Genomic DNA, 27,681 nt, shown 5'->3' on the forward strand with positions numbered 1-27,681 from the left:
TTTAAAAAATAAATAAATAAATAATGTCCAAACAATGGTATCATTGTTATGGCATGGACATATAAAGTGCACGACAAACTAATAAAAGTGCCATACCTAGTCCATTAAAAATATTTCCACATAGTAATAGTTGATTATACAGTACAACCTTGTGAATGAATTGTTCTGTTGACATGACAAAGCTTGGGTCACCTCCATGGAGCAGAGACAATGCAGAAGTGAGCATAGACGCAGTGCTAGGTAACAAGCCACCCCAAAACTCTCCGTTCAGAAAGTGTTACTGGATACTAATGTTTTGGGTCTACTGTCTTTGGAGAGAACAATTCATCCTGGTTACATTTGTTTTTTTGGATATTTGTGCCAGTGTTACAATGCTATACATCAGTATGTGAGCGCATTTTCTGCATACCTCACCATTGCCACATCATCTCAGTTTTCTCCCTCCCATTTTTATAGTAAGAGAGCCTCACTTGCTATCCCCTCCTCTCCCCTCCCTCACTGTCTCTCTCCCTCACACTCGCTCACTCACACGCACTCGCATAGGGGCACTACTCCGAGATGGGTGGAAGCGTAAATGCGATCGCCATGTCTCAGTCACCTTCAATTCATTGAAAGTCTCTTTAATTTTTTCTACATCTTGGATGTTTTCCCTTGCTCCTTTCACGTCACAACTTTGCTGCCAAGCTGGATAAATGCAATGGAAGAGAACTTAAGACTGATCTAAATCAACACCTTGTACTGACAACCATTGAGAGATATTGGATTTTTGGTCACAGCGGATCATTTGTTGTTTGTTTTGTGCTCCTCCAGACAAGTGGATAAATAGTTTTTCTTTTTTAATTCATCTTTTGTTTCACCTCATGGACACCTGGTAGTTGCTACTTTTATGGAGTGTGAAATGTTGGACATACGTGCCAATTTTGGAAGGAAAAAGTCCAACAAAAGCATGGCTGATGGAAGTGCTGCAACGTGCTGAAAGCTTCTTTCAAACAAGACAACTCAGGTACTAACTTGCATTACCATTTCATTACGATTTCAAAGGGTACACAGGGTGACAGGGTGAGAATTGGTCCACGAGCCATTCAAAGTGATTTTGAAGACTTTGGAGCAATTAGCAAAGACTGAGTAAAATATATTTAGCAGTTCACTTAGCACTGTCTGCGAGATAATAACGATTAATGTTCATATTACCATCTAGAACTCTAAGATTAATCACTGTCAGGATATTATCCATTATCTGGGGTGGTCACTTTAATCAGGATTAACATCATGTCATTTTTCCTGTAATGTAAATCAATTAAAACACAAAAGCTAAATAAAAAAACAGCACTAGAATCAAGTAACTCCTGGTGTTTTAGTTTAATTTTTAAGCACACCTGGAACTCAAGCCCTAAGCTATTTTCAGAAGTGGTTTAGAAGTCTCAAGAGTTTATACTTTCCTCATAATGGCCGTTGTCCAAGGTTAGTCTCCTCACATATAGAAGCTGTATAACGTACTTCAGATTATTTTGAACATTTTTCAATGTCATAGTATTCAATAGTCTGATTTCAACCCAATCGAGGATGCTTCTCACTTACTGAAGACAAAGGAAGGCAACAAACAATAAGTAACTCAAGCAGTTTCACAAAATATTTGGCAGAAAAAAACTCTAATTTGATCATGTCCATGATCCAGACACAGATTTTCATCAAAACTTTCAGCAAAATTACAGAAATGCATTCATCCATTTACTACTGCTTATCCGGGCTCTGAACGTGGGTTCAGAGAAGCCCAAACTTACCTCCCCAGCCACTTCATCAAGCTCTTCCGGAATGATGCCAAGGCGTTCCCAGGCCAGCTGGGAGATGCCGTCTCTGCAGCATGTCCTGGGTCTTCCATGGGGCCACCTCCCAGTGGAACATGCCTAGAAAATCTCTGTAGGGAGGTGACCCGGAGGTATCCTAATCAGATGTCTGAGCCACCATATCTGACTCCTCTCAATGCGCAGGAGCATCAGCTCGATTCTGAGCCTCTCCCGAATGAACAAGCTCTTCACCCTATCTTTAATGGCGCTTCCCACACGCTTCCCAGGAATTGTATTTTGGCCGCTCGGATCCGGGATTTTGTTCTTTCCGTCATGACTCAAAGTTCGTAACCATAGGTGAGGGTAGGAACGTAGATTGACCGATCTTCACTACAACGGATCGATACAAAGCCCGCATTACTGCACACGCTGCACCGATCCGCCTGTAAATCTCACGTTATTCCATCACGCGTGAACAAGACCCCAAGATACTTCAACTCCTCCACTTGAGCCACCTAATCTGGCTCCTCTCAATGTGGAGGAGCAGCAAATCAACCGAACCCCACGCGAATGACCAAGCTCTTCACTCTATGTCTAAAAGCAAGCCCGGACAACCTTTGGAGGAAAATCATTTTGGCCACTTATATCCGGGATCTTGTTCTTTGAGTCATGACCCAAAACTTAAAACCGTAGGTGAGGGTAGGAACATAAATCGACCGGTAAATCAAGAGCTTCACCTTTTGGCTTAGCTCCTTCTTCAGCTCGACAGATCGATACAAAGTCCGCATCACTTCAAACGCTGCACCGATCTGCTTGTCATCCTCCCAATCTTCCTTTACTCTGGAAAAAGACCCCAAGATACTTGAACTCCTCCACTTGGGGTAAAAAGATACCAGGTAGTTGTCTAATCATAACAGTCCAAATGTAGCTGAATTCCCTGCAGTTTTACGGGATTGATTCCCTCTCCATTTCGTGGGGTTGGGGTTCCGGTAACAGTGACGCCATGTGATTGGCTGGGCATTAGTTTGGGGGTATTGACCTTTTGCACGTAACGTCACAGCCCTTATGGGAACACACCCTACGGAACGCCTGACAGCAAAAGAGCCACTTGACTGTATTGTAACCATTGAATCTCATACAGCGTAAAGTCCTTTATCTAATCGATTATCTTATAAAATGGTCATATCTTGCTGTGCGATCGGTTGTACAGACAGACAAAGGAGTAACTCAAATGTCGCTCTGGGTCATGTCCACTTCCATTCAACTATCCTTTCCTTCCGCCGTCCATCATAGGGCAGTCACGTGGTCACGTGACGTCGGTGCAAATGGTCAATAGTCCGTCATTCGCCCTAAATTAGCTGGGGTAGGCCCTGCTATGACCCCCATAAAGATAAATAGTATTAGAAATTCAAGGATTTGTTAATAGTAATGAGAGGATCCTAAATGTTTTTTGTTAACTTCTTGTATTTCTCTTGTAGTATCTACGGAGATGACCACTGTGTCCATGGAGCCTGTAGGAGTGCTGGTGGAAAGGAGCACCAATGCCACCGAACCCCCTCAGAGCTCTCATGAAGACCCAGCTGCCACCTTCGCCATCGGCACCATTCTTTCCATGATGTTTCTTGTGGGAGTCTTGGGAAACATCTACACCCTTGTAGTGATGTGCCATTCCATGCGGAACGCAGCCTCAATGTACATTTATATCATCAACCTAGCTTTGGCAGATCTGTTGTATCTGCTCACCATCCCGTTCGTGGTGTGCACACACTTCCTAAAGCGCTGGTACTTTGGGGACATTGGCTGCCGGATCCTTATTAGCATGGACTTTCTGACTATGCATGCCAGTATCTTCACTCTGACCATCATGAGCACTGAGCGCTACTTTGCGGTGCTCAAACCATTGGATACGGTGAAACGGTCTAAAAAGTATCGAAAAGCCATCGCTTTGTTAGTTTGGGGGGCTTCGCTTATCCTCACATTACCGATGATCGTGAGCATTCAGCTAATGAAGGTGGGCAACAAGGCTATGTGTCTTCCCACCTTGTCATCCCTGTCTTATAAGATTTACATCACCTTCCTTTTTTGCACGAGCATTGTTGCCCCGGGACTGATCATTGGTTACCTCTACATCCAGCTTGCTCGGACTTACTGGGTTTCACAGACAGTGACCTTCAAAACAACCAATAAGCTTCCCAATCTGAAGGTCAGTGGATGTCTATCTTATTTATTATTATTTCTAAGTCTTACACACTAGGTTTTGTTGTAGGAATTAGCATTTAGGCCAGGGGTAGGGAACTCCGGTCCTGGTGAACCACTGTCCTGCCTGTTTTTAATGTTTCCCTCCTCCAACGTAGCTGATTCAAATGAATAGCTCATCAGCAAGCTCTGTAGAAGCCTGATAATGATCCTGATCATTGAATCATCTGTGTTTTAGGAGGGAAACAACAAAAACAGGCAAGACAGCGGTACTCCAAGACCAGGGTTCCCTACCCCTGATTTAGGCCATGGTGACCTTGTTTGAATGTGTCCCTACCGCCAATGAATTTCTGGCCATAGCCATACAGCTCACTAATGCACACTGTACGAAACATGCAATGTAAACAAGCCGACGTTAACTACGGCTGCTACTTTGGAAGCACGGCTTATACAGTATGTAATGGAGTGTTACTGTAACACTAAGGCGTTATCTTCGTAAACACCGCACGTGCACTCGAAGACTTGATTTGCATGGCAGTGCACGTCTAGTTTACTGCGTTTGGCAAATTAGCAGATGGCAGATCAAAGGCGTTTTCTTTTACCCATCCACGACGTACCTGACAATTTGGTGACTGAAAGTAGACTAGAACTTGTGGCACAAGTGGCCTAACGCAATTTGGGGGAATTTGATTGAGGTGCTGAGAAGCAGATTGTGCACTTCGCTGATATGTGTGTATATTTGTCGAAATACATTTGCAGTTCCTTAGCCCCTTTCATATTGTGCTATACTTTGAAACACTTGCTAGGGTCAAAAATGTCCAACCCGTTCCATCTACTACCTGAACAGTGCTTCATTCACACAGGAACAACGCAACCTGTCTTCCAGTTTCCCTCTTCATCACATGCCTATGTTTGAATATGAATTGATCTGTTTGCTCCAGTCTTGCCCTTTCTCACAAACACATTGGCAACAGACGTCACTGTCAATGGACTCGTATCAAGCGCACACATGATAAGAGCACACAAAAGAGCACATGCGGCACGTAGCAGGAAGCCATCTGAGTGGCCTTGATGAGACCATCAGCTTCACAATCACAATCCAGAATTAGGAAAAGCATAAGGACACTGGCCAAATTGCAGAGAAGCTGTAAACATCCACGCTATAAAAATTAGATGTCACACCCATTGCCACTATATCCTATAAAAACAAATACATTCCAAGATACTGCAACTATAAAAAGAAAATCACACTAGAAATGGTATATTCTACATCATTAGTGTCAGATAAAAAATGTCTTACAGCAGCATTTCATAGCACACCACAAACTGTTTGTTTGTTTGTTTTTTGACAATATTTAGAGGATAAGTGGAGTGTGACGTGAATGCTGGCACGCATATTGCAATTTTAACAGATTTCAAATCATTTGGAAAATTTGAGTTTTTTATTGCTTACTGTATATTTGGCTTTGGACTCGTCTGGAGTGCTTGCCCACCCATCAAGTATGAAATTAAACATCAGACCTAATTTACATAAGACCATCCCAATGCCAAGTTTCTCCACCCATGACTGTCAGCTGGGCTAAGCCACCTTAAAGGGGAAGCTGCTGAAAATCCTTATGCGTCTTGCTTTTTTTCTTCACGCACTTGGCTACTTGGAGCCATCACCGCAACGACCTAGCTCTGTTATGAGACTCAGCATTGTCCAGTTCTTTGTTTCTGCGGTTTTGACATAACCATGTGAGGACTGGCATGTTACTGAAACACATGGAAACTGTTTAAAGTTGTGGGGGGGATGCTTTGATACTGTATGTGTGCTTCAAAGAGAAAATGTTTACAGATTATAGATTCAGGGCCCATAATTTAAGTGCAAGTATTTATTTGTTTTTGGGTTTTTTACATCATTTGGGCTTCCAGCTCACAAAACACAAGAAAACTGGATTTCAAAAAATTAGAATACCGTACTATGAAGAAATCACAACGTATACTTCCCAGTGTTTTGCACGGTGGGGGGAAAAACTAGGCTGAATGGATGATATTTTCACAACGATATGTCACTCTTCAGTAGATGGTTGGGAATCTATTTGCCTTAACGACTGCCTTGATATACTTATTTGAAAATACCATCCCTCCATCCTTTTTTTGCTACCATGCAAAATACTTGGAAGTATCCGCGGTAATTTTCACAGTATTCTTTTTTTTTTACATCCTGTTTTTGTGGGTTTTATGAGCTTGGAAGCCCAAATTATGTAAAAATAAACACGTAAAAAATTGTGGGCCATGAATCTGTAATCTCTGAAAGTTTTACTTTTTGGAAGGAATTATGGAAATTATTCAACTTTTTGAGGATATTCAAATTTTTCAAAAGGGTCTTTATATATATATATATATATACGGCCTACTGCCCGAAGCCAGCTGGGATAGGCTCCAGCAACCCCCGCGACCCTTGTGAGGACAAGCGGTAAAAGAAAATGGATGGATGGATGGATGGATATATATATATATATATATATATATATATATATATACTATGTATGATGACATCCGCAGAGCTCAAAATCTGTCAGCCTGCACCTCAATGAAATTCAGCTATTTATACTACCTGTGCCAATACTTAGACATAGTCCCAACAGGTGTAAAATTGCGTCAACTTTCAGCCATGATGGTTCTGCTCAAAAGAAAAACAAAAAAAAGTGTTATTCATACTCTCTGTGTGGACTAAATGACCAGGCAATAGTAGCTTTCGCTCACACTTTACACTGCAAAATGTTATAGTGCGCATATGCTTATGATGAGGCCATGTGTGCGCCCATCTGACACCGTCTCTTCAAAACAGGAGAGCGTGCAGGTAGAGGAGATTGATCAAAGCGGTGAAAAAGACCATGTCATATAATAATATATAGTAAGACTGTCCTTAAAAACATGCACTCGCTAAAGTGCAACCAGATGTAATGGATACCAGCAAATCGGGGGAATATATATTACATAAGTACAGAGGGGGGGCTTTTGAAGGGTGATTCTGGGGAACAGGCGTATAATATCTGAGTGTGTGTTATGTTATGTAAAAACCTTAGTAAATAATATGTATGTATTATGTAAGCAAAGCTGTCAGTGATATATTTATCTTAAACAGTTTCTCCTTTCTCCAAAGGTTCTCTACCTGATTTTCACCATCGTGCTCCTCTTTTGGGCATGTTTCTTGCCTTTTTGGATATGGCAACTCCTGGGTCAGTACCATCCGTCACTGCCCCTGTCCTCCACAGCCAAGCGCAACATCAATTACCTGACGACATGTCTGACGTACTCCAACAGCTGCATCAACCCATTCCTATACACACTGCTCACCAAGAACTACAAGGAGTACTTGAGGAAGCACAACCGATCCTGGTCAGCTGGAAGTTTTTTTGACAGGAGGAGCCGTGTACAACGCTCGCCACGCAGGTCGCCATCGGCAAGCAGTCAGCAGTGTACAGAGAGTTTCATGCTCACGCACACGGCCTCCTTGCGTGCCCACAACAGCAGCTTGTGAGGTAGGCACGTGTATATATTTTTCCTTTGCGGAGCAGTTTTGCAAATCAGTGACTTCATTTGAAGAGAAACTTTCTAACCTACCACCACTATAAAAGTTAATTCTGGTTCCAGTCCTCCAGTCTTTAGCGTGTATGATTCTCTCTCCAGTTAAACCCACTAGCCGTGCCAATCTTAGGTTAGCTTAGCATTTAGCATGGCTTCTCCATCTTTTCTTGTCATGCCTTCGTGAGTGTGATACTTGTCAGAAATGTAGCTTATTCTTAGGAGCGACTCCACAGCATATTTGGGCGCACTAGTAGCCAGTTGAAACTGTTGCTAGCTAGCTGCTTCTGCATTAGTAGCACAGAGCTAGTGAAGCTTTTTTGAAACTGTCTTGGTGGATCTTCTTTTTCTACTTTCTTTTAAGAGTTGTCTCAGTGTCTGATTCTCAGTTTTGCGATTGAAAGTGGCACAAAATGACGATGAATCAATAAGGCACAAAATACAAAAAATTGACCTGCATACTGCATTGCAAAACCGCTTATTAAGCTTTGCATACAGTGTTTTTTTTTTTCATTTGGGCGGTCCTTACTTGTCACCTAAAAAAATTAACCTAATTTAGATGATGGTTAAATCGACATTGATATTGTGTGATTTATGGTTGAAAAGCAAACGTTGACTCAATATTTTATCAACCTTGTGCTTTCTATATAATTTAAACTTTGGAATTCAATATAAAATCCACCAAAATATGCATGTAGATTCGGATTTAGATGGTGGTTGAACCAACATTGATATTGTGTGATTTATGGTTGAAAAGCAAACGTTGACTCAACATTTTATCAACCTTGCGCTTTCTGTACAATTTAAACTTTAGATCTCAACGTATATTCAATACTTAAGCTGAACTATGTTTCAACATTGATTTATTCACATTTTGCTATCTGGGTAATGATTTATGATGGCATTTGACCCTGTTACTTTGTTTCTCATTTGGAAAACTGATTAGAAAGTTAAAATTTGTATAAATAAAGTGTCTTGAAACAGATTGTTTGACCTTTGGTTTAAACTTAAATGTCACTAGGTTCTAAATTGCAACAATCACTATAATAGTAATTCTAATGTATGAGACTGTAAGAGACTAAATGCCATTTTTATGGTACCCAAAGTGAATCTAAGTGCCTCCATTTATTCAAAGAACACAGACTTTTTTTTCCCCTTTTTCAATGCAGGAGTATAAGTAAGCAAGTATTTTGTCTGAATTGATGCATGCGTCAATGTGGGTATTTTATGAGAGGCCGTCAGGGACATAATTCAGGATGGGCTCTCACACACGCAACACTCTCATACTAATTTTAGATGTCCGTTGCAAATGTTTCCCTTCAGAGGAAACTTAAAAAATTTATTGTAGTGCGGCGTGGTGGAATGTGCACACACATAGACATCCATTTCCTATCGCGATTGTCCTCGTTAGCGTCACGGCTGAGCTGGAGCCTTTCCCAGCTCACTTTGAGCCACTGGTGGGTACATCCTGGACTGGGCGCCAGCCAAATGGTCTCACAAACAAACAACATTCACACCTATGGACGACTTAGATAATGTGTGAGAGCTGAGATTTGAAATGTATATCGGCTTGCTACACAAAACCATTTGGTTGTAATACTGTCATATTGAAATAACTTTGAAGTGCCATTGGTTGGTTCACGCTGTTTCATGCTATGGTTTCTATGTCTATACTATCAGTACCGATGGTTGTACAGCGACAGTTATTGCTGTACTCTGTACCTTGGAATAGCGTGTACTGATACCTACCTTAAACCACAGGAACAGGGAATAGCTACTTGTATTTGTTCTCGTGCAATCACACCCCTTATAGCTCTCCAAATTAAAACACAACTCTCAGCAGAGAAGCATTGTGATAGGACCAGAGTCAATTGTTCAGTTCACCAGCTCAGTGGCAAAGTCAAGGGTGAATTGATGAGGATATTTACACTGGGATTTTTTTTATTAGCTGTAGAATCATTAGGCACTCGTGTTTCATGAAACGTGGTGATGACCACAGAACCCTGAATGCAACTCATTGTAGAAAGTAACACAGGCTATACACATACTGATAGCTGAGCTAAATTTGAAGATTAACTTTGATTTCCCAATTTGAAATACGATCAGGGACGCAAATTTGAAACATGTTGAATAGTGGGCAACACACAGTTAAGGCCATTCGTCGTGGCTCACCTAGGTTTGGTCATGTGATGTTTGCAATGCGAGCCCGAAGGCAGTTTAGTTTTGATGTCAATTTCAGTCAGCAGTTGGCGGTAATGGTCAATATGGCAACCCTCTGATAAGGATTAAAATCAGAATACAGTGTCTAGACTGCTGGGATTTTCAGAATTGTCAATTGGAGATGCTCTGATGGTGGAAATGTGTCCATTGTTAAATGATGGTTGAAGGGAAAATGTATCAAAGATGGACGACCGGTATATAGATTTCTTTGTGTGAACCTTCCAAATGAAAATATTGTCATTATCACTGTATTAAAAATCCATAACTGACTCCTAAACCATATAGCATAAAAGTAGTGTTTTGCACTGACATTTTATTCATTATTCATTTTCTTATCAACAAAAATAAATGGTCTCTTGGGTAACACTGACAGCCTTAGAGTCAGTCATTTGTGAATAGTCTGCTTCCCTTTTTGAAAATGATTAGGAACTCGCTGTTTTGTTACTCTGTGCCTTTTCCTTTGATGATTTTATTGTGAGTCTCAAGAGTGCAGCAGTTTTACCACTGAATTCTCAAGTGGACCGTAAAGGTGCTAATAAAATATTACAGGTTAAATACATGAATCCACAAAGTGACAGATCCCTGGCTTCCAATTTCAAAGTGCCTTTAACTCATAATGACGCTTGATAGTATCTTGATCAGAGTAACAAAAGGCAGGAAATGGCCAGCGGACACAGGAAATGGCAGGAATACTGTACAGCATTTGCAGCAGCATACCTTATAGTTTTGTTTAATATTCACTGCAGCTAAATTGTAATCCCCTTTTGCGCTAGTTCAATTATCCCATGCTGTGTGTGCGTACAAAGGATGAGAAGTCCCTCTCAAGTGACTAAGATGATCATTAAATGGCCATATTAATATGAATGGAACTATTATAATCGATGAAGACGTAGGTTTAGGACACTATTTAAATGCTGTCTCAGTAACAATAGCAACGCCATACATATTTAATAAGGGGCGGTGTCTAGGGAGAAAAAAATTCACAAAGCGAGCAATTAGACATGAAAACATGTTGCGTAACAGTGATTAATTGCTCCACTTTTCAAGTTCTCCATACATGGGATTACGCAGTATCTGGCATCTTTCGGGTTTCACCTCAGATAAGGGAAGGGAATGAACAATGTAAGGAAGTGGAAATTCATAAAAGAAAGGCATTCCTTTAGTCGAGCTAAAACTGCATTAATCGCATGACCAGAGATGCTAACGTCAGCGCTATACCTTCAAGAAATCCCCATCTGTGACGAGCATGTTAAAGAACAGACGATGAACTTTAATTGGTTGTCATCTTCTTGTTGCAGTTTTGACTGACAAACGTAATCGTAGCGGGACTCCTGTCTTCTAACAGTCTGAATTAGAGGTCTGACAGACTAAATTAGAGGTCAACCCTGTAAAGGTCATCTGGACATGCATGGAATAACCCTTTTCATGATTGTGAAAGGCTTATTGATCTTCCGAGATGATTACATTGACTTGACCCATTTTGGGAGCTAGAAATGGTAATTGAAGTTCTCTTGCCAATGTGTAAAGAGCATGTAGTCTCTCAAAAAGTGCCCAATTTAATTTGTTAGACTTTGTTTCTTCTGCAGATTTCGTGCTTACATATACATTCTTAAAACAGCTTAGATTATTTAAAACTAACCCAAATTGTTGGTCGTTTCATGCCAAATCACCCCCAAAAAATGTGAACATTTTAACCAATGAGATATTGATTTTAATTAAACTTGGTGAACTTGTTGATAGGGATGGCACAACACTAAATAATAAACGGGTTTGAGAGCTACGGCCTGACGAATTTTGGACATTTTTGAAAAAACGGGAATGGCCAAATTTATTCCAACAAGGATTCCAAATCTGCATTTATTTAGAAGATTGATGCATATTTTAGTAACCTTTTGACCTTTTGTTTTAGATAACCTTGAAATTGACCTTGTGGATTACGTGACATTTTTCATGAATTGTAATCTCTCACGTCTGAATGTTTCAGAGATTCAATTTTGTGTGTGTGCGTAGCAGGAATAGGGAGTCAAAGCATCCAAGCCCTCCAGGCTCAGCTATTTGATGAATGTTTCATGAATATTCAAATTTCAATTTGTCCTGTGATATAAGGATTTTTGCAAAAAAATGTCTAAATTCAGCGGGCCGGAGCTGGTACGACCTAAAAATGGAGATTTAGTGTTGTGCCATCACTACCAACAAGTACCTACACCCCGTTTCATAAAATCAAAATCTGCTTGATTAAACACACTGGGAGATTTGGCATAGAACGACCCTGTTTCAGATTACACATAATGGATATGGCTGTATTTAAATTCACATAACACATGAAACAACCGACACAAATCGCATATAAATATGTGGAGACAACACCAGACCAGAAAATGCAGAAATTAAAAATATAATGTTAAATACTGAGTACTAGTATTTAGTATTTCATTGTTAATGTGTTCCTTGTCTAATTTCTATACTTTCCTATGTTTTTATTATGTTGTTTGGGCAGGCGTGTGCATAAGTCAGCACAGTATGTATTTTGATAATATTAAGCTCACATTGACAGGTACATCTGCACTTTTTCCATAAAACAAAATTTCCCATGCAAAGTTTCTAAAGATTTTCAACCCATTGGTCATTACAGGTTACCCAAATCTATATCTTGTACTTCGCGACTAATGCTGCAGAGTACAACCGCATAAACTGAGTATTTTACATCATCAATGTAAATCAAAGTGTATCCACTGACTTTCCGAGCAAAGGAAACGTGGCGAGAATCTCTTCAGAACTTTAACTTTTCTCCCATTGCCTAATACCTAAATGGCTTAAAGCAAAGTAGCTGGTGTTCCTTGGGTGCTTTTGACAGATTTGGAAACTTTGGAAAGTAAGAGTGACTTCTGTTGTATAAATGGTGGGAAAAAAGAATGATGTAAAAAGAATGGGGATTGCAAAAATGGTGGTATCACATCTGTTATTTTCCTTCTTTTTAGGCTAGATTTTAAAAAAAAACATAGTGACGTGTGTTTTTAGAAAATGTCAATTTTCAACAAAAAATAAAAAACAAAAAATAGAAAATTAAAATTTAAAATTTAAAATTTAAAATTTAAAATTTAAAATTTAAAATTTAAAATTTAAAATTTAAAATTTAAAATTTAAAATTTAAAAATTTAAATTGAATCGAAAAAAAGACAATAGTGCCATTCCTGTGAATGGTAGACCAACACAGTTGCCACTCCAATGCAGTGTTAAACAAACTAGCTTGCTGGTCTGTACATCGTGTTTATATCCAGCTCAACTAAGTGCTTTGACAAACACAATAGCATACATAACATAACGTTAGCTTTGTGCATTATAAAACAACCTGAATATATGAAATTTCTATCCTATACTATCGTTGCCTAATAATGGAAATGGTGTGTGGAGGATGACAAACATCAGTTGAAGTTGTTTAAGACTGTTAAGGTGTGAAGGACCCTTAAACTGAATTTCTGGTCTCCTCCATCACAAGTCATCACCTGCTTGCAGAAACATGCGAGATGAGCCGTGAAGATTGTCGATGCAGTGCTGTCGCTCATCCTGATTGATGTTGTGCAACTGCATAGGTATCATTTTTCACATTGAGGTAACCAGGGATGGATGCTGACCTTTTAAAAGGAAGAATATCGCTTAAGAAACACTTTCCCCGTGACAGCAGCCTTTTACATCCTCGTGCTTCCCGTACTCTTGGCTCAACAGATATTTCTTTTTTCTTTTGAAATTGCAATATCAATAGTTCATGAAATATGCAGTATAACATCCACTTTTGCTAACATGCACTGGAAACAAAGCTAAAGAACTGCTTAAGTAGTTTCTGAGCCTTCTATCAATCTCTGAATCTCCTTTTCTGCAAGGCAGAGCATGTTTTCATGGGCGTGGCCATCTTGGAAATGGGGTTGCGCTGAGAATCAAAAAAAATGTATACATCCACTTTGGAACTAAACTTTGATGTAGAATTGTAGATGCTTTTTCTGTTGAGATGAGGTAAGGGTGGGAGCCATTGAGAAGAATCATTATTTTCATGTCCATTAGCAGTCGTCGGTGGTTGGTGCTGCCAAAAAGCATGGGCAGAATGGATCAGGGTGTCATCACCTTAATACTTTAAGTGCCCAGAAAGGATTGCGTTGTCTTCTACAGTGTGGACTTGATTTATTTATTTTTTTGAAAATTATGATGACACACACAATGGATTGGCATGATTCATCTTTACATTGTCAAGTGAACCATTGTTGAAGGAATTTTGTAGATCATAGGTTATTTTAACCATTTTGGCCGAATTTGTGGCAGTGACAACCTGACCAACTAGTTATATTGTTTGTGGTCTGAGCCGCAGGCATTTTCCCGTTCCCAAATACTCCTTCAGTGATCCCCTGGGTGTGTAACCCAAAAAATAAACAGGACATGGACATTAAAGCCCCAGTGTGTAGTCCTTTGCGCCATCTAGTAGTCAAAGAATAGCATTTAGAAGCACACAGGAGCAAGCACGCTACGGTGGCTCAGAGAGACCACATTCCACCAATTCTTAAAAAGAAAAGAGAAAATTAGCATCAACTTGGCAGCTAGTAAAAGCTAGCCAGAGCAAAGCAGAAGGTGACAAGAGACGGGTGTACGAGTCAGTGATGACCACCTGTGGAAGGTAAAAAGCGGTCGACCCATTGGTTCCGACACTTGATGCAATAACTACATTCGCAAAGGTGAGACTACAGCCATCTAAAATAATTATTGATTATGAGAACTACGATTATACACAAAAAAAAAACCATTTAGGCGATACATAATTTCTTTGCATGCTATTGACATAAACAGTCGGTTTTTAAAATGAATTAATTATTAGTTCACCACTAGATGGCGTTAGGGATCACTGACTGTACCTTTAAACAGCTGGAAAAAATAGGGGCACTGAAAGGTAGTCATTGTTGTTTTCATATTGCTTGGGCGGGTTGTGACTGAAGGAATGGAGACTGAGGAGCTTGTCTTTGAGGTATTGGAGTTGGTGGGATAACATGAGGGTTTTGCTGACCAATAGTGGACAACATCGAGACCTTATTAGTGACATTTCCAGCCACAGAAACATGTTTGATTGTATATTGAAGACTCGAATGGATGTAAATAAGGATGATACATGTGTTATTTTTATTTGTTTCTAACTGACTGTGTGCGGGTCCTTCACAAAAAGTCAAGATTGTGTCATATCCTAAGGGGAATTGTTGCTCTTGTAATCATGGAACATGAGTGTCGTCCATCACTGTAAATCACAAGGCCTTCACATTGTGTTTACTGAAAGATGCTCACTCTCTGGCCTAATCTGGACCAATAAATCAAAGTCTTCTACCAGCTGCACCATCAATAACAAGCTTCTCTCACAAAAAAGCTCGCTCATGCGCTTGCAATATTTTCTCAAACACAACCACAATTTCCATCAATCCGTTTTCTTTAATGCTTGTCCTCATCAGGGTCGTACAAGCCTATCCTAGCTGAACCTGAGTCTTTGTTCAAAGTAAATGGAAATGCAAAAGAATACATGTTTAACTGTTATCTATTAATCACAACACCGTGAAGCTGGAAAATAGGGTGGGCGATACAGCTGAAAAATTTATCACAATTTAAGTACCGTATTTCTATCAGCAGATATTGATAAAGATAGATTTTTTTTTTTTTTGCTTATTCAAAATAAGAAAATATATTAACTGGATTAAAGGTAAGATACTATTTTAAGAAAAAAAGAAAAGAAAAACACCACAAATTATAGGTTCATAAAAATACATAAAAATTTGCAACAGAATAGTGTTGCACTCTGTATAGTGTATGATACGATGATATGATGAAGTGTTATTCAACACCACTGCAATCACAATAGCAGATACAGCCCTTGGAGTGGAACATTAAAATATACATTAAAGCTATACTTAAAATTGTGGCTTTAAAACCACTCTAAATGTGAATTTAAATCTGCTAAGATGCATCAAGCAGAGGAGGCTGGCAGTCATGATCACACCCATTATGGTAATGTTGAAAAAATAAGGTAAAATATATTACTTTTTTCAAGTAAAAAAAAAAATGCAGCTTGACTTTTTTATTTTTTACTAGTGGAAGTGAAATCACCCTCAGGATATTTCTGACATTGGATGGATTTGGAAAGTTTGTGCCACTCTCTCTTTTCCACTTTTGACAAGCGATTTCAAAAGGCAGCGGTGATCAATAGAGCCCGAACCCATCTCGAAGACGGCACCAAGAATAGAACTTTTAACCTCATAAAACACTTAAGCCTTAAGGCATGGAGACTGAAACCGAAGACAACATTTGGCCTTGAAGTGGCGAGGATTGTAACAACAAGGATGAATAAAGAAAAGCAAGCAATTTGGCATCCTTTAAATAAATGTTTCTTTAATATGGTTCTCACAGATTATTTGCATTTTGTGACCACTCTGGCCACATTATTAATTAGTGTGCTAAGTCAAATAATACAAATAGAAAACTCTCACGGGACTAGTCATTCACTTGTATATATTCCAACTCTCCCCCCCTTATGCGAATCAGAAATCCCAAATGCATTAAGGCTAATTTAAAAACTCACTGCTTCCCCATCAGAAACTACCTAACTTACTTTTTTTTTTGAACGTTTTTTCATTTTATTTTATTTTATTTTTTTACATAATGAACTAAAATCACACCAATGGGTAATTAATATTCTATTTAATGTGAAACCTAATATAAATCTAATTCATGGTCAACGGAGCAAATTGTAGATTATTGTTTCTGGCACAGATGATGAAAAAAAAGATATCAGAAAACAAAGTAGTCCAGTTTTGAAGATGATTATCACAAATGCTGATGACTAGTCCAGAGTCTACTCTCTAAACAGGATAAGTGTTGTAGAAAGTGATGGATGTCATAAAAGGTTTTTGTTTGACATGCCAAGATGTTTTCGTTTTTGGTTCTCATCTATAATGGCTGCATCATATATTACAAAGTTGTTTACTTTTTCTGACCACTGCTGAATTGCCTTTCAGGTAAGTAATTGAAGAGCTGCAATTTGAAACGACCAAATTATAATTTGCTCTGTTTATGTAATCATCTGCCAAATAAACTGCAGGACCATCAACAATAAACGCCCTTAATTCGTAATTGAAAGCGCAGCTTGCATCTCTACCTGCTGAGGCTGCATGGCCTTTCATTGTCAATATCCTCGGAAATTAAATTACATCGTCAGATTACGGAATTAACTCGCCGATGATGTAGATTATTGCAAATGAAGATATCAACACCCAGACTGTATCGCTAGATAAATCCATTAATACCTCCAGCAATCACAGCTATATGCTAATGTTTTTGCCAAGTTTTATGACATTTCATAAACATCTTGCCAATCTTCATTTTAGCCCAGATAAATGAATTAGCCATTGGAATCAAGTTAGAAGACACAAGGCAAGATGGGACATGTGCAAAGGGTGAATCAAAACAACTGGCAGATGTTTGAGGGAGAGAAGCGATTGATGCTAACAGTTGACAGATGCTGAGTTTATGATTTTCAGAACAAAAGATAAAAAGTAGGCAAATTATTTATTTCCCAAGCATGGCAGTTAGCCACAAAATGTCTGTGTGTTGACGTACGGATGAGGCAGTGGCAAACTGGACTGCTCAACCACTGCACCGCGAGCCAACTAGCTAGCTAGCAGGCTAGCTCACATTTTGGCTCGGGGTCTGGCTATCAGGCTGTTGAACGCTTCAAAGCGGCAGCAGGGTCATCCAATATGTCGGCTCCTTATTTGGTTTTGTGTCAGTGTGTGGATCCACGAGAAAGATCGTGTAACTTTGACCACATCCTCGACTGATGATGTGGTATAGCAGCTGATGTAATGAGATGTGTGGCTTGCGGCTTGAAGTGTAATTGTTTTTTTTTGTTTGTTTTTCCTGGAGAGCTCGGTATTGTTCATACGGTAATTTTACCGATTTGACATGTCATCATCATTGCTCTCCTTTTTTTTTCTTTTTTTTTTTTGTATGTGGGTGAGTACGTGAATGTGCGTGTGTGCGTGCGTGTGTGCGTGCGAGTGTGTGTGTATTCATTAGTTCACCTAAAGAAGTGTAATTGTAATAATTTTTGGCACACAACATGGTTATTGTTATTTTGAGTAGATTGCATGTCTTTCTCATTTTCCTTGATCTATGAGGAATAAAGTTAACACATCCACATTTAGGTAATTTGGATATTACAGTAAACATTAATGATGCAGTTGTCGTTCATCTAGCCATCATGTTTTATTATTTTAGGATAAACCTTGGGGATTAAATGTGTAAGAAACCCTAAATGAATCATAGCACTAATAACATTCACAATAATGCTAATGATCAACTCTTTGTTTCACAAATTAAGAAAATTGCCACAGTTCATATTCACAAGTTATTGCTTGGTTGGTTGCTTCTGTTTTCAAGATGGTGACATTAATAATGTTATTTAACAGATCAGGCAGAGAAGAAGAAGAAAAATCAGCCTTGTGCTACTTTCAAACTTCATCAAGTAACTGTACAAAGTCAATAACACAGCTTACATAACATCAAGAACCGGGTCTTTAATTGGACATTTTTAATTTACGTCGACTGGGATACGTTCATCTCATCTGTGACCCTGAACAGCCGTAGAAAATGGATGGATGTAATAATGATACAAATTTCACTGAATTGTGAACATTGTATATCTTGTCTTCTGTTACGATGACATATTTTGATGTCATGGTTCACTTTATCAATGACAAGTGGAGTTTGAAGTTGTTTACTTTGAATATAAGTGAATCTACGGAGCACCAGAAGAACTTCGAAATGAGTTGAAATGCCAGCAAACTGCACATAAACAAAAATAAGACTCACTTAGTGAAGACATACCAACAAGAAAAAAGATCAGAAGGATCCCACAAAATAAAAGGGTTCCCAAATCTGAAGCACTGAAGTGAGAAGTCGTCTCAATTAACCGGTGAAACAGGAAAGAATGACCCAGGATCAGTGAACTGAAACAACAGGCAATGTTCCTTGCAAAATCTGATTCAGAAACTGAGGAGGAGGCAGCCAAGAAATTTAAGATTACTCTGGATCACTATGAATCATAATCCAAAGTTGGCATGGCTGAGTGGGTTCCCATTGCAGTGGGATAGATTGCCTGCACATATCTTGCAATACCTGCCAGCACTGTATCCTGTGCAAAGCTAGTCTTACTCTCAGACCGTATAATTCAGATTCCAGTTAATCTGACTGGTGTGTCTCAGCATCCGGCTGAATGTAAAGGAAAAAATCAATAATGGCAGATTTGAATGTTGTTTCAATGTGCCAATAGTTGTCACAAATTGACATTTCAGTTAATTACACCAAGTTTTCTGAGCCACACGGTAAATATATTTACCGATACGCTTCAAAAAGTACTCTCGCTCTTAAGTTATTTTAATAGTATAATTTTTGATATAATACTTTGGCCTTTCCTAGAGCCTCTCTGGCCATTAAAGTCTGCATGGTTCACATTCTACATTTTTAATGTAGCATATCTAATCACAATTTACAATGTAAGTCTCTACTTAACTAAAAGTTAGATTACAGTGGAGTTCCCTTCATATATATATATATATATATATATATATGTATATACATATGTATTAGGAGGAGCATCAAATCAAAACGTATGGAATCGTCATTCATTTGAAAAATGCACACTCCTTCAATACTATAGGGAAATGCCACATCCACAATACTGACAACTTCATTCATCATAGTGTAATATGACAATGAGAAACTCATTGCATCTTACCTTCTTGAACTGAGCCGTAGCGAATCAGAATTCCATGCACTGAATTGAACCAAATCAATTAGTTCCACTTTAAAACGAACCGTCCTTGAATTGTATTTCACCCCATGAATTGAGTCTTTTCTTGGAGAGATACACACCCTAAAAAGTAAATATATATATAAAGCATACAATATGGGGGGGAAAAAGCTCAGTCTATTTGTGTGTAATCGTTTCACAGATTCAACTAGTGTCATATCACAACCAGAAACTGAAATTGCTACAACTGAACAGAATGACAAATGAGGAATTTAATCAGATTATAAGAAATGTAATCAAATTGGAAACTTTATCTTGCAAGACAACCACGGTTGATAAAAGTTATCAGATCAGTGTTTAAAGAAACTAAATAAATGATTTCCTTGTGCCGCTTATCTCCTGCATCTGACGTCTGTGATTTCTGTCCCTAATCCTGCTTATTTTCCCCAAGATCATATGGCTTTTGTGTACTTTATTGAGTGTGAAAATAGTGCAGCAAAACCACTAACCTTCAGCTGCAGAGGATCAATACGCGTTACAAAGCATGAATGGGGCAGCGCTGCATTTGAGTCTGATTTTAGTCTCTTAATCCTGGAAATTAGGGCTCTTTTGTTCGAGATCAATACCTCTCTGAAGTAATCGTAGCGATCTCGCAAATCTCGTCCACTCTTGATTGCTTTTAGTCAAGTGAAATTTGACATGTGGGCATAAACATGCCAACACCGTTGGCCTGCACCTTGACACAAATAGCCAAGGGGAAAGCAATCATGCAAGCACAGTTGCAGAGGACTAAAAAGTGTATAAGTTAAAAGACAGAAAGAGTAGATGCGAATGTTAAATTAAGGAGTGCAGCAGGCAAGTAACACGCTAAGCTTTAGACAAAAATATAAGCATTAGTTTACATAAAATCTGCATTTCATGTTGTTTGTTATCAAGGTCACCTATGACTGCGACAGAGACAGATTTATGCACGCACAGGTTGTAAGATAGCAATCTCTTTAGCATGTTCAAACAAGGTTGTTAAAAGGTCAAGGGCTGCTGTTGGATATTATATGTCAGTCATGTTATGGGATAATCTCCCTTTTAAACCTTAACTCATTCACTCCCAGCCATTTTCACTGAAGCAACCCCCTTCGCTCCTGGCAGTTTTACTGTATTTTGACTAATTTTGCAAGGCCCACAGAGTATTCTGTTCTATTGCTATAAAAACAAGATTAGAGTCTCTTCTTTCATCAGGAAAAAAATGTATATTTCTATCTGTTTTCATTTTGTAGCAATTAGCATTAGAATATAGCTAAGTTTCATCACTATTCACAAATCTGTTTAAAACAGTGGGGAAAGAACTTTTTGGAACATGGCCCTGGTCGATCTCTTACACTGCTGCCACCTGCTGGCCGTTTTTGTTATAACTACCATTGCTTCAACCGTCTTCAGTTCAGAGATTGCATCAAAGCCTTCTATATGTAAAAAATAATAATAATAATAAACATATAAATATGTCTTTGGGAGCATGGTAATATTTAAAATACTATGTATTTATACGTTTTTGGGAGCAAATGAGTTAACCTTTTTGGAGGTACTGATGAACAAAATAAACAAGGAGAGTAGCCAAGTAAACAACAACCACTGTTTTCTTAAAGGCGAAGTCAACCCCCCAATTTTTTTTGACTACATGTTCTATGCAGCCCCACTGCTCTAAATAATGTATTCTGGTTAATATTGTGTTAGTGGAATATGAGTTAAGCAGCAAAATCCGTCCGTTTTCATCCATCTCACGGGCGGCCATTTTGCCACTTGCTGTCGACTGAAGATGACCTCAAAGTTGCTCAGGTCTCAGGTAACAACCAATCACAGCTCAACTTTAAAAAAACAGGTGAGCCAATCAGAGCTCAGCTTCAGAAAAAATGTGAGCTGTGATTGATCGTTGCCTGAGCCCTGAGCAACATTACGGTCATCTTCAGTCGACAGCAAGATGGATAAAAATGGCTGGATTTTGCTTCATAACTTATTCCACAAATGTAATATTAATCAGAAAGTCATGTTTATACTGGTGAGGTCACATATATTTAACTTATTATTGTCAAGAGATGTTCCACTTTAAGATGGAACCCAAAGGTAGATACAATGAAAACAGCAGAGGCCCCAGAATTGAACCTTGTGGAGCACCATTACTTCCGTTATACATGTGAATTCATATTGTACATATTCCTCCAACCATTCTTGTTTTTTGCTCACCAAAGGTAGTATGAAGGTGTTAGTAAGTATATAAGCGTTTTGTGTTACAGGCATGGTCACAGAACAATATTAACTTCTAAGTGAAGGCCTTCTTTTTTTTCATTTTCTTTTTCTTTTTTTTATAAAAATTGCGGCAGAAAAAAACAGGATAGAAGACCAGAAAAACCAGAGTCAAAAAATGATGACTTCATACAATATATAAGCACGTACAGTATCTTCACATTAACTATGGATGAACTGAAGTCATAAGAAATGCAATCCCTTGTTGCATCAAGGACAACCCTGTGACGCACATGTCATTTTACTTTGTTCTCTTTCTGAACAAAGCCTATGCCACATTCTAGCTAGTGCACATGGAGAGCTTCTTCTGATCTCTGTTGTTTTTTTTGCGCATGGTTAGTGCCTCACAATGTCAGTATTGTTAGAAATCGGCACAAATGGAACACACTGGAGCAGTGGTAGCTCAGTCTGTAAGGGTTGGAAGACCCATATTCAGACTTGAATATAGATATATAGATATATACCTGTATGTGCAATTTCAGTTCACCCAAATACAGTACATCGTTCCAAATGTTATGTTTGCGTGACATTGATGTCTTTAGTGAGAGTCTGTGACCTCAACTGTTCATCATGGTGTGATAAAACAACCCTCAGTAATTGAACCCTCCCTTTGTCGGCACACTGAGAACTGCTCCTACCCTCTCGCGACTCCTTGATTACGAGGCCTTTGCACATAGGGGAAAATATGCACCTCATTGACTGATGCTGCCATGTGGGCGATAACTGGGACATTTGACTGTCACTTTTGAGACAGGACGGTGGCGCGAATGAGAAGTGGGAGTGGTCGTGTGGTAATGAAGGAGAGACATCAGTGGAAAGGGCACGCGGTCAACCAAAATGCACTGCAATCTCAAGTTAACAGGTGTCCAATGAACAAGACCACTGACGGCCAGTGGCTGCCAGTCATTGGGCTTTCTATTTTCTGCTCCGTGCTATTTAAGCCTGGCTCAACAGGGGACAAGGAGGACAACCACTAACCGAAGCCCCCCCAACCTTCACATGCTGCTTAACTGTTTTGGAAAGGAGAGGAGGATAAACACGCATTAATACAGACTAACACTCATGTTAAGCATACTGTACTACCATTAGAGTTACAAAAGTTGAATGGAAAAAGTGGCCCAAATCACAAGACAGCAATCACCCAACGCACTTTCAAGTGTCGTCTTCTTCCTGCACTGTGACCAAACAACTTCAAAATGTATGGCTGTAATGGTACATGTTTTTCTTTATGGTTAAAGTTATGCACAGCTTGTTTGGTTACCATGGAGATTAAAAATCTATTGGACTAAAATAAGAATGTCCTCTAACAATTTTAGATCACGAGTTTAAATATATCTAGCAGCAATAAAAACTTACAACTGGCACTCGTGTGTGCATGTTTTGGATTTTGACGATATGACACAAACTAAACAATGTACACTGTACAGGGACACGTGTCAGGTTCTACCGAAGAATACCGACACACAGGACAACTATTTTTGGGATTATATTAATGCACGTCAGCCTTAATGATCCATGCTGTACTTCATCATTCTGGTCCAACTTTAGTGTATTCTATTTTTAGTGCTTAAAGGATCATATTTTTCCCCACCAAAATTACAACCTATATTGTCAAGTAGTGAGTCTAGGATCTGAAATTGAATCAGAATGTCATGCATACAGTACATTGTCCTTAATAAAGAAATATATTTTGTTACATTACTTCTTTTTTTTTTTTAAATGAAGCGTGGAGTATCTTTTTCACTATCTTTTAATTGGTAGAAGACATTGTTTAAAAATTCATCCATTCATTTTCCCTAACTAGAGACTTTTCCATCTATATTTTGTTAAGATTAAAAAAAACATCCTAAGAACTAACTAACACTTCTGCTTCTTTACTCTAACACTACACATTTTTCCTCAAAAAGCAACTAATTAATACTAAGAACACAAAAATGTTTCAAATTAATTACTTAGTGTCACAATATATTGTACACAGCTCTGTATAGCACTGCTCTAATCACCAATATATTATATTAACCGCTACAGTTAGTGACATAGCCAGCATTGCTATCTAAATATACAAAATCACACGGTAGTTGCTCCCCAGATTTATCTACACATACCCAGCACTTTGGTATAATGCTGATTTATATGCATGTCTTCATGTAATGATTTTCATTCAGACCACAAAAACACATAGATACATCGTGGTTGATGAGTTGTGACAAAAATCAATGCTTGTGCACTATTAGCTCCCTCTCTGTTTAGCCTAAAGGACTCCTTGTAGATGTTAATGTGCAAATTGTATTTAGAGTATCATGTTCCACATTGAGATATGGTGAGTCTGGAGGAGGCGATCACTTAAATTATTACTTGCTCCTGCCTGTGGTCCATGGCAGCCAAAGTTTAAGTTATGACCTACTTTACATACCTACCGACCTACCTACCTACTTATTAAAAAGAGGTCAGAAATGGACGTATCCAATAATAAGGTCAATTTGATCTAACTGTCTGGGTTGTGTTGTGCAAAACAACCCAGAATGTTGGGTTAGTTTGTAAAAAAAATAAAATCATAAAAAATACTCCAAAAAGTTGGGTCAAAATGATTTTACCCAATTGCATTTCGATAGATGCATACATACACTCTAGACTCAATTGTGTAAAAAAAAAAAATAACCCAAACGTGGGGGGAAAGGGACATACACAACTTTTCGTGCCAAACCCTAGCAAAAAAAAGGTTGTTTTGTATTGTTTTGTCCAAAACAATTTTAAAAAAGGTTTGTTTTGGTGATTTATTAATTTTTAAATAACCCAAAATGTTGGGTCAAATGAATAACCCACAACACCACCGCCCTCCTTCCAAAAATTATGATTTGTCACCCTCCCTCCCCCAAAAAAAGTTGTTTTGTGGTTTATTCAACTTTTTGGGTTTAATACATAACGCAAAAAGTGGTTTTGGGTTTAATACATAACCCAAAAAGTTGTTATAAAAATAATCTAAATAGAGTCAAAACGGGATTGACCCAATTTTAGGGGGGTTATTTGGGGTAAAAAAGGGATCAACCCAAATATTGGGGTTAAATAAATAACCCAAGAAATTAAATAAATGAACCAAAAAGTTGGGTCGATCCCTTTTTGAGTGTAGTAATATTACAAGAAAAAAATCACGTCATGTTGGGAGAAAAAAAAATAATGCCAAATATACAAAAATTTCTCCTATTATTCTGTATCTGCTATAATTATATATTCTCCTAAAAATTGAATTGTATTGTCATGAAATTGTGACTTTTATGAAGTGTAGTACATGAATTATTTCAAGAGTCTCAACATATTTCATGCACTTCTCATAGTAGTATTGTAGTGCTCCTAATACAACATACTTTTTTTTTTCCAATGACAACACAGTCTTCAAATGTTGTACTAACGCTACATGAATATACTATAATGTATTCTCTGTCCTTGACAGATCTCCCCGAGTTGTGCTGAATGAAGAAAAGGACCAAAGACCCGCATGTAAATGGCATTCAAATGAACTGGTCGTCTCTACCAAATCGACAGAACAAGAGGAAACATGACAAATGTGTGTGCACACCAACAGATGTTATTCTAGATGCTGTGAGATTAAGCTTTTCGAACCTGTGTGCTAAACAAACAATTCACATTCATAGTTGTGCTCATTTTCCCCACGAATGAACATAGGAATGACCTTTATGCTAAAGAAGTAAACCATCTGTGCTCCTCGTTATGCAATATGTCTGCATGAGTAGGTGTCAAAAAAATTGTGATTAGGTTATTGAGGCTAATTCAGTGCTATTCAGTGCCATGCTATGAGTGGATTCTTCTGGCTAAAATGCACGATTATTAGATAAGTGCAGTACCACCTAAACATCAAGCATACATACAGTATCCCAACCACTGTTCATTTGTCTTTATTCATCTTTGTTGAGGACAAATCTGGAGATTAAAATGTGTATGCCTAGTTTTTAGTGATTAATAGGATTGCATGTTTGCTAGGTCCGCCAGCAGTGTTGAAAAGACAAACTCTGATAAGTATATCATACAAATCCCAAGAAAACGCTACGCAAAAAGTTTTAAGAGAATGGATGTGTTGTGCTAGTGAATGTCAAGCTTCTCACTGAAACGAAAAAGTTCACTTTTACACCTCTCATTAACATTTGAGATCGTTTGATTGGCTAATGTGGTTAGATTATGAAATTATGTCTATTTTTTGGGAGCATACTATATTATTGTGTTATTAATTTTGTGTTTTGGTTTTCATAATAAAACATATTTTTTCTTGTAAAATTCTAACCATATTCTTTTCATTGTGGCCCTAGTATTTCTTTGTTAACACAGTTCAATATTAAAAAATGTTTTCACTCACACCGACATGACTTCTTGATCTCACCACCGTGTCCCTGCCATCTCCCCTTATGCCCTTTTCACACTGCACTTGCTCAGTGTTACGGTGTCACTCTGCAATAAGAAATTACCGGTTTCCAGCATGCCCATATTTGGAAGTGCTGACATAGCAAGCCTACCAGGAAGTAAAAAATTTAGATTTTGACACTCTTTAAACTGCATCTCGACAAGATGTATCGTTCATTTTAAGAAGGAGGAGGACACAAGCAGCAGAGAAAATGGCTAATGACTCGGCGGGAACTTAGATAGCTTATACTGTTACCCAAAAATAACTAAATCACTCCGACAACTCCGTTGGTTCTCCTTCAATTCGAGGCACTTGACTGACGTCACAACTCCGCGCCACTCAATGCCACCCAGCAACGCTCCATTCCGTGGTCCCCGCCCCTCAGCACATACGTAATGAATGGATTTGTTGACAGCATGCTGAGCCCTGCGAAATGCAGTGTGAAAAGGGCTTAATACTTGCCAATTAGTGTAGTGGCGTGAGTGGCATCACCAAACACAAATAATCCCCACGTCCATATTGGCAACTTCTCTGAACATTATTAGCAAAGTAATATCTCTTTTGGCTAATGCTAGATTGTTGTAACAGCTCTGCTTACTTCCGTGCTTTAGCCACCAAGTCGAAGAGATATACAGTATTAACCCTGGAACTCTCATCAGCCTTGCTGATCTGAAAAACTCAGAGAGGGTGGGTGTTTGTTATTTGATATTAGTAATTAGCACAAAGCAGTTCAGTCACAAAGATGTTCAGAAACTAAAGATTTAAGTATTTTTAATGCAAATTAATAAGTCAATTTTCCATAGTATGCCTCATTTAAAAATATACAAATTTTACACTGCATGCCTAATGCTGTTGGGTATTGTATATACTTAATTTCAACAAAATTATGTCTTGGGAAAATTCTGTATCTGTATGAAATGAACACTTTAGTTGAGTTTAGCCCTGCTGATGTTAAAGCTGCTAAAAATAACAATGGCCGTCATATCCTACAATTTTATATGGAACTGTATATCTCATACAGCATCGGTGGCTTTGATGGTTCATTCATTTTGCATTGGGGAAAAAAAGATTTGGACACAATCAAAAGGGAAAAAAATGATGAGGTACATGTCATAAAATTACAAGAATAAATGAGAAATAACACTTTGCAGTATTGTGAGAAAGAAGTTGTATATGAGACTTTTCTTTCAATACCATTGCACAAAATAATTGTTTTCTTGTAATATTACAACAATAGTATTTGTAATATAATATTGTATGAGTATTTTTTTTTTCATGTTTTGCCCTCTGTACCAAAGACAGAAAGGTGCATAAAACCAAAAACACAACCAGCACAAGTTTTCATTCTATATTACTATGAAATAAACATAGTAATA

At 38.4% G+C, this 27,681-nt stretch overlaps 1 protein-coding gene across 1 annotated transcript; it reads left to right on the top strand.

Annotated features, from left to right (window-relative positions):
- The first annotated feature begins 557 nt into the window (after positions 1-557).
- On the top strand, positions 558-27,681 carry uts2r (urotensin 2 receptor). Its single transcript, XM_077550777.1, has 4 exons — positions 558-1,003; positions 3,263-3,987; positions 7,129-7,507; positions 25,343-27,681. Exons 2-3 carry the CDS (start codon positions 3,274-3,276, stop codon positions 7,504-7,506), a joined length of 1,092 nt encoding a protein of 363 aa, XP_077406903.1. The 5' UTR covers positions 558-1,003; positions 3,263-3,273; the 3' UTR covers position 7,507; positions 25,343-27,681.

This window comes from Vanacampus margaritifer, chromosome 18, assembly GCF_051991255.1.
Source record: "Vanacampus margaritifer isolate UIUO_Vmar chromosome 18, RoL_Vmar_1.0, whole genome shotgun sequence".
In the NCBI taxonomy this organism is placed as follows: domain Eukaryota; kingdom Metazoa; phylum Chordata; class Actinopteri; order Syngnathiformes; family Syngnathidae; genus Vanacampus; species Vanacampus margaritifer.

Coding starts and splice junctions, on each gene's coding strand:
- uts2r (XM_077550777.1), top strand. CDS start 3,274: ATGACCACTGTGTCCATGGAGCCTGTAGGAGTGCTGGTGGAAAGGAGC. Junction 3,988..7,128: donor ATAAGCTTCCCAATCTGAAG/GTCAGTGGATGT, acceptor CTTTCTCCAAAG/GTTCTCTACCTGATTTTCAC.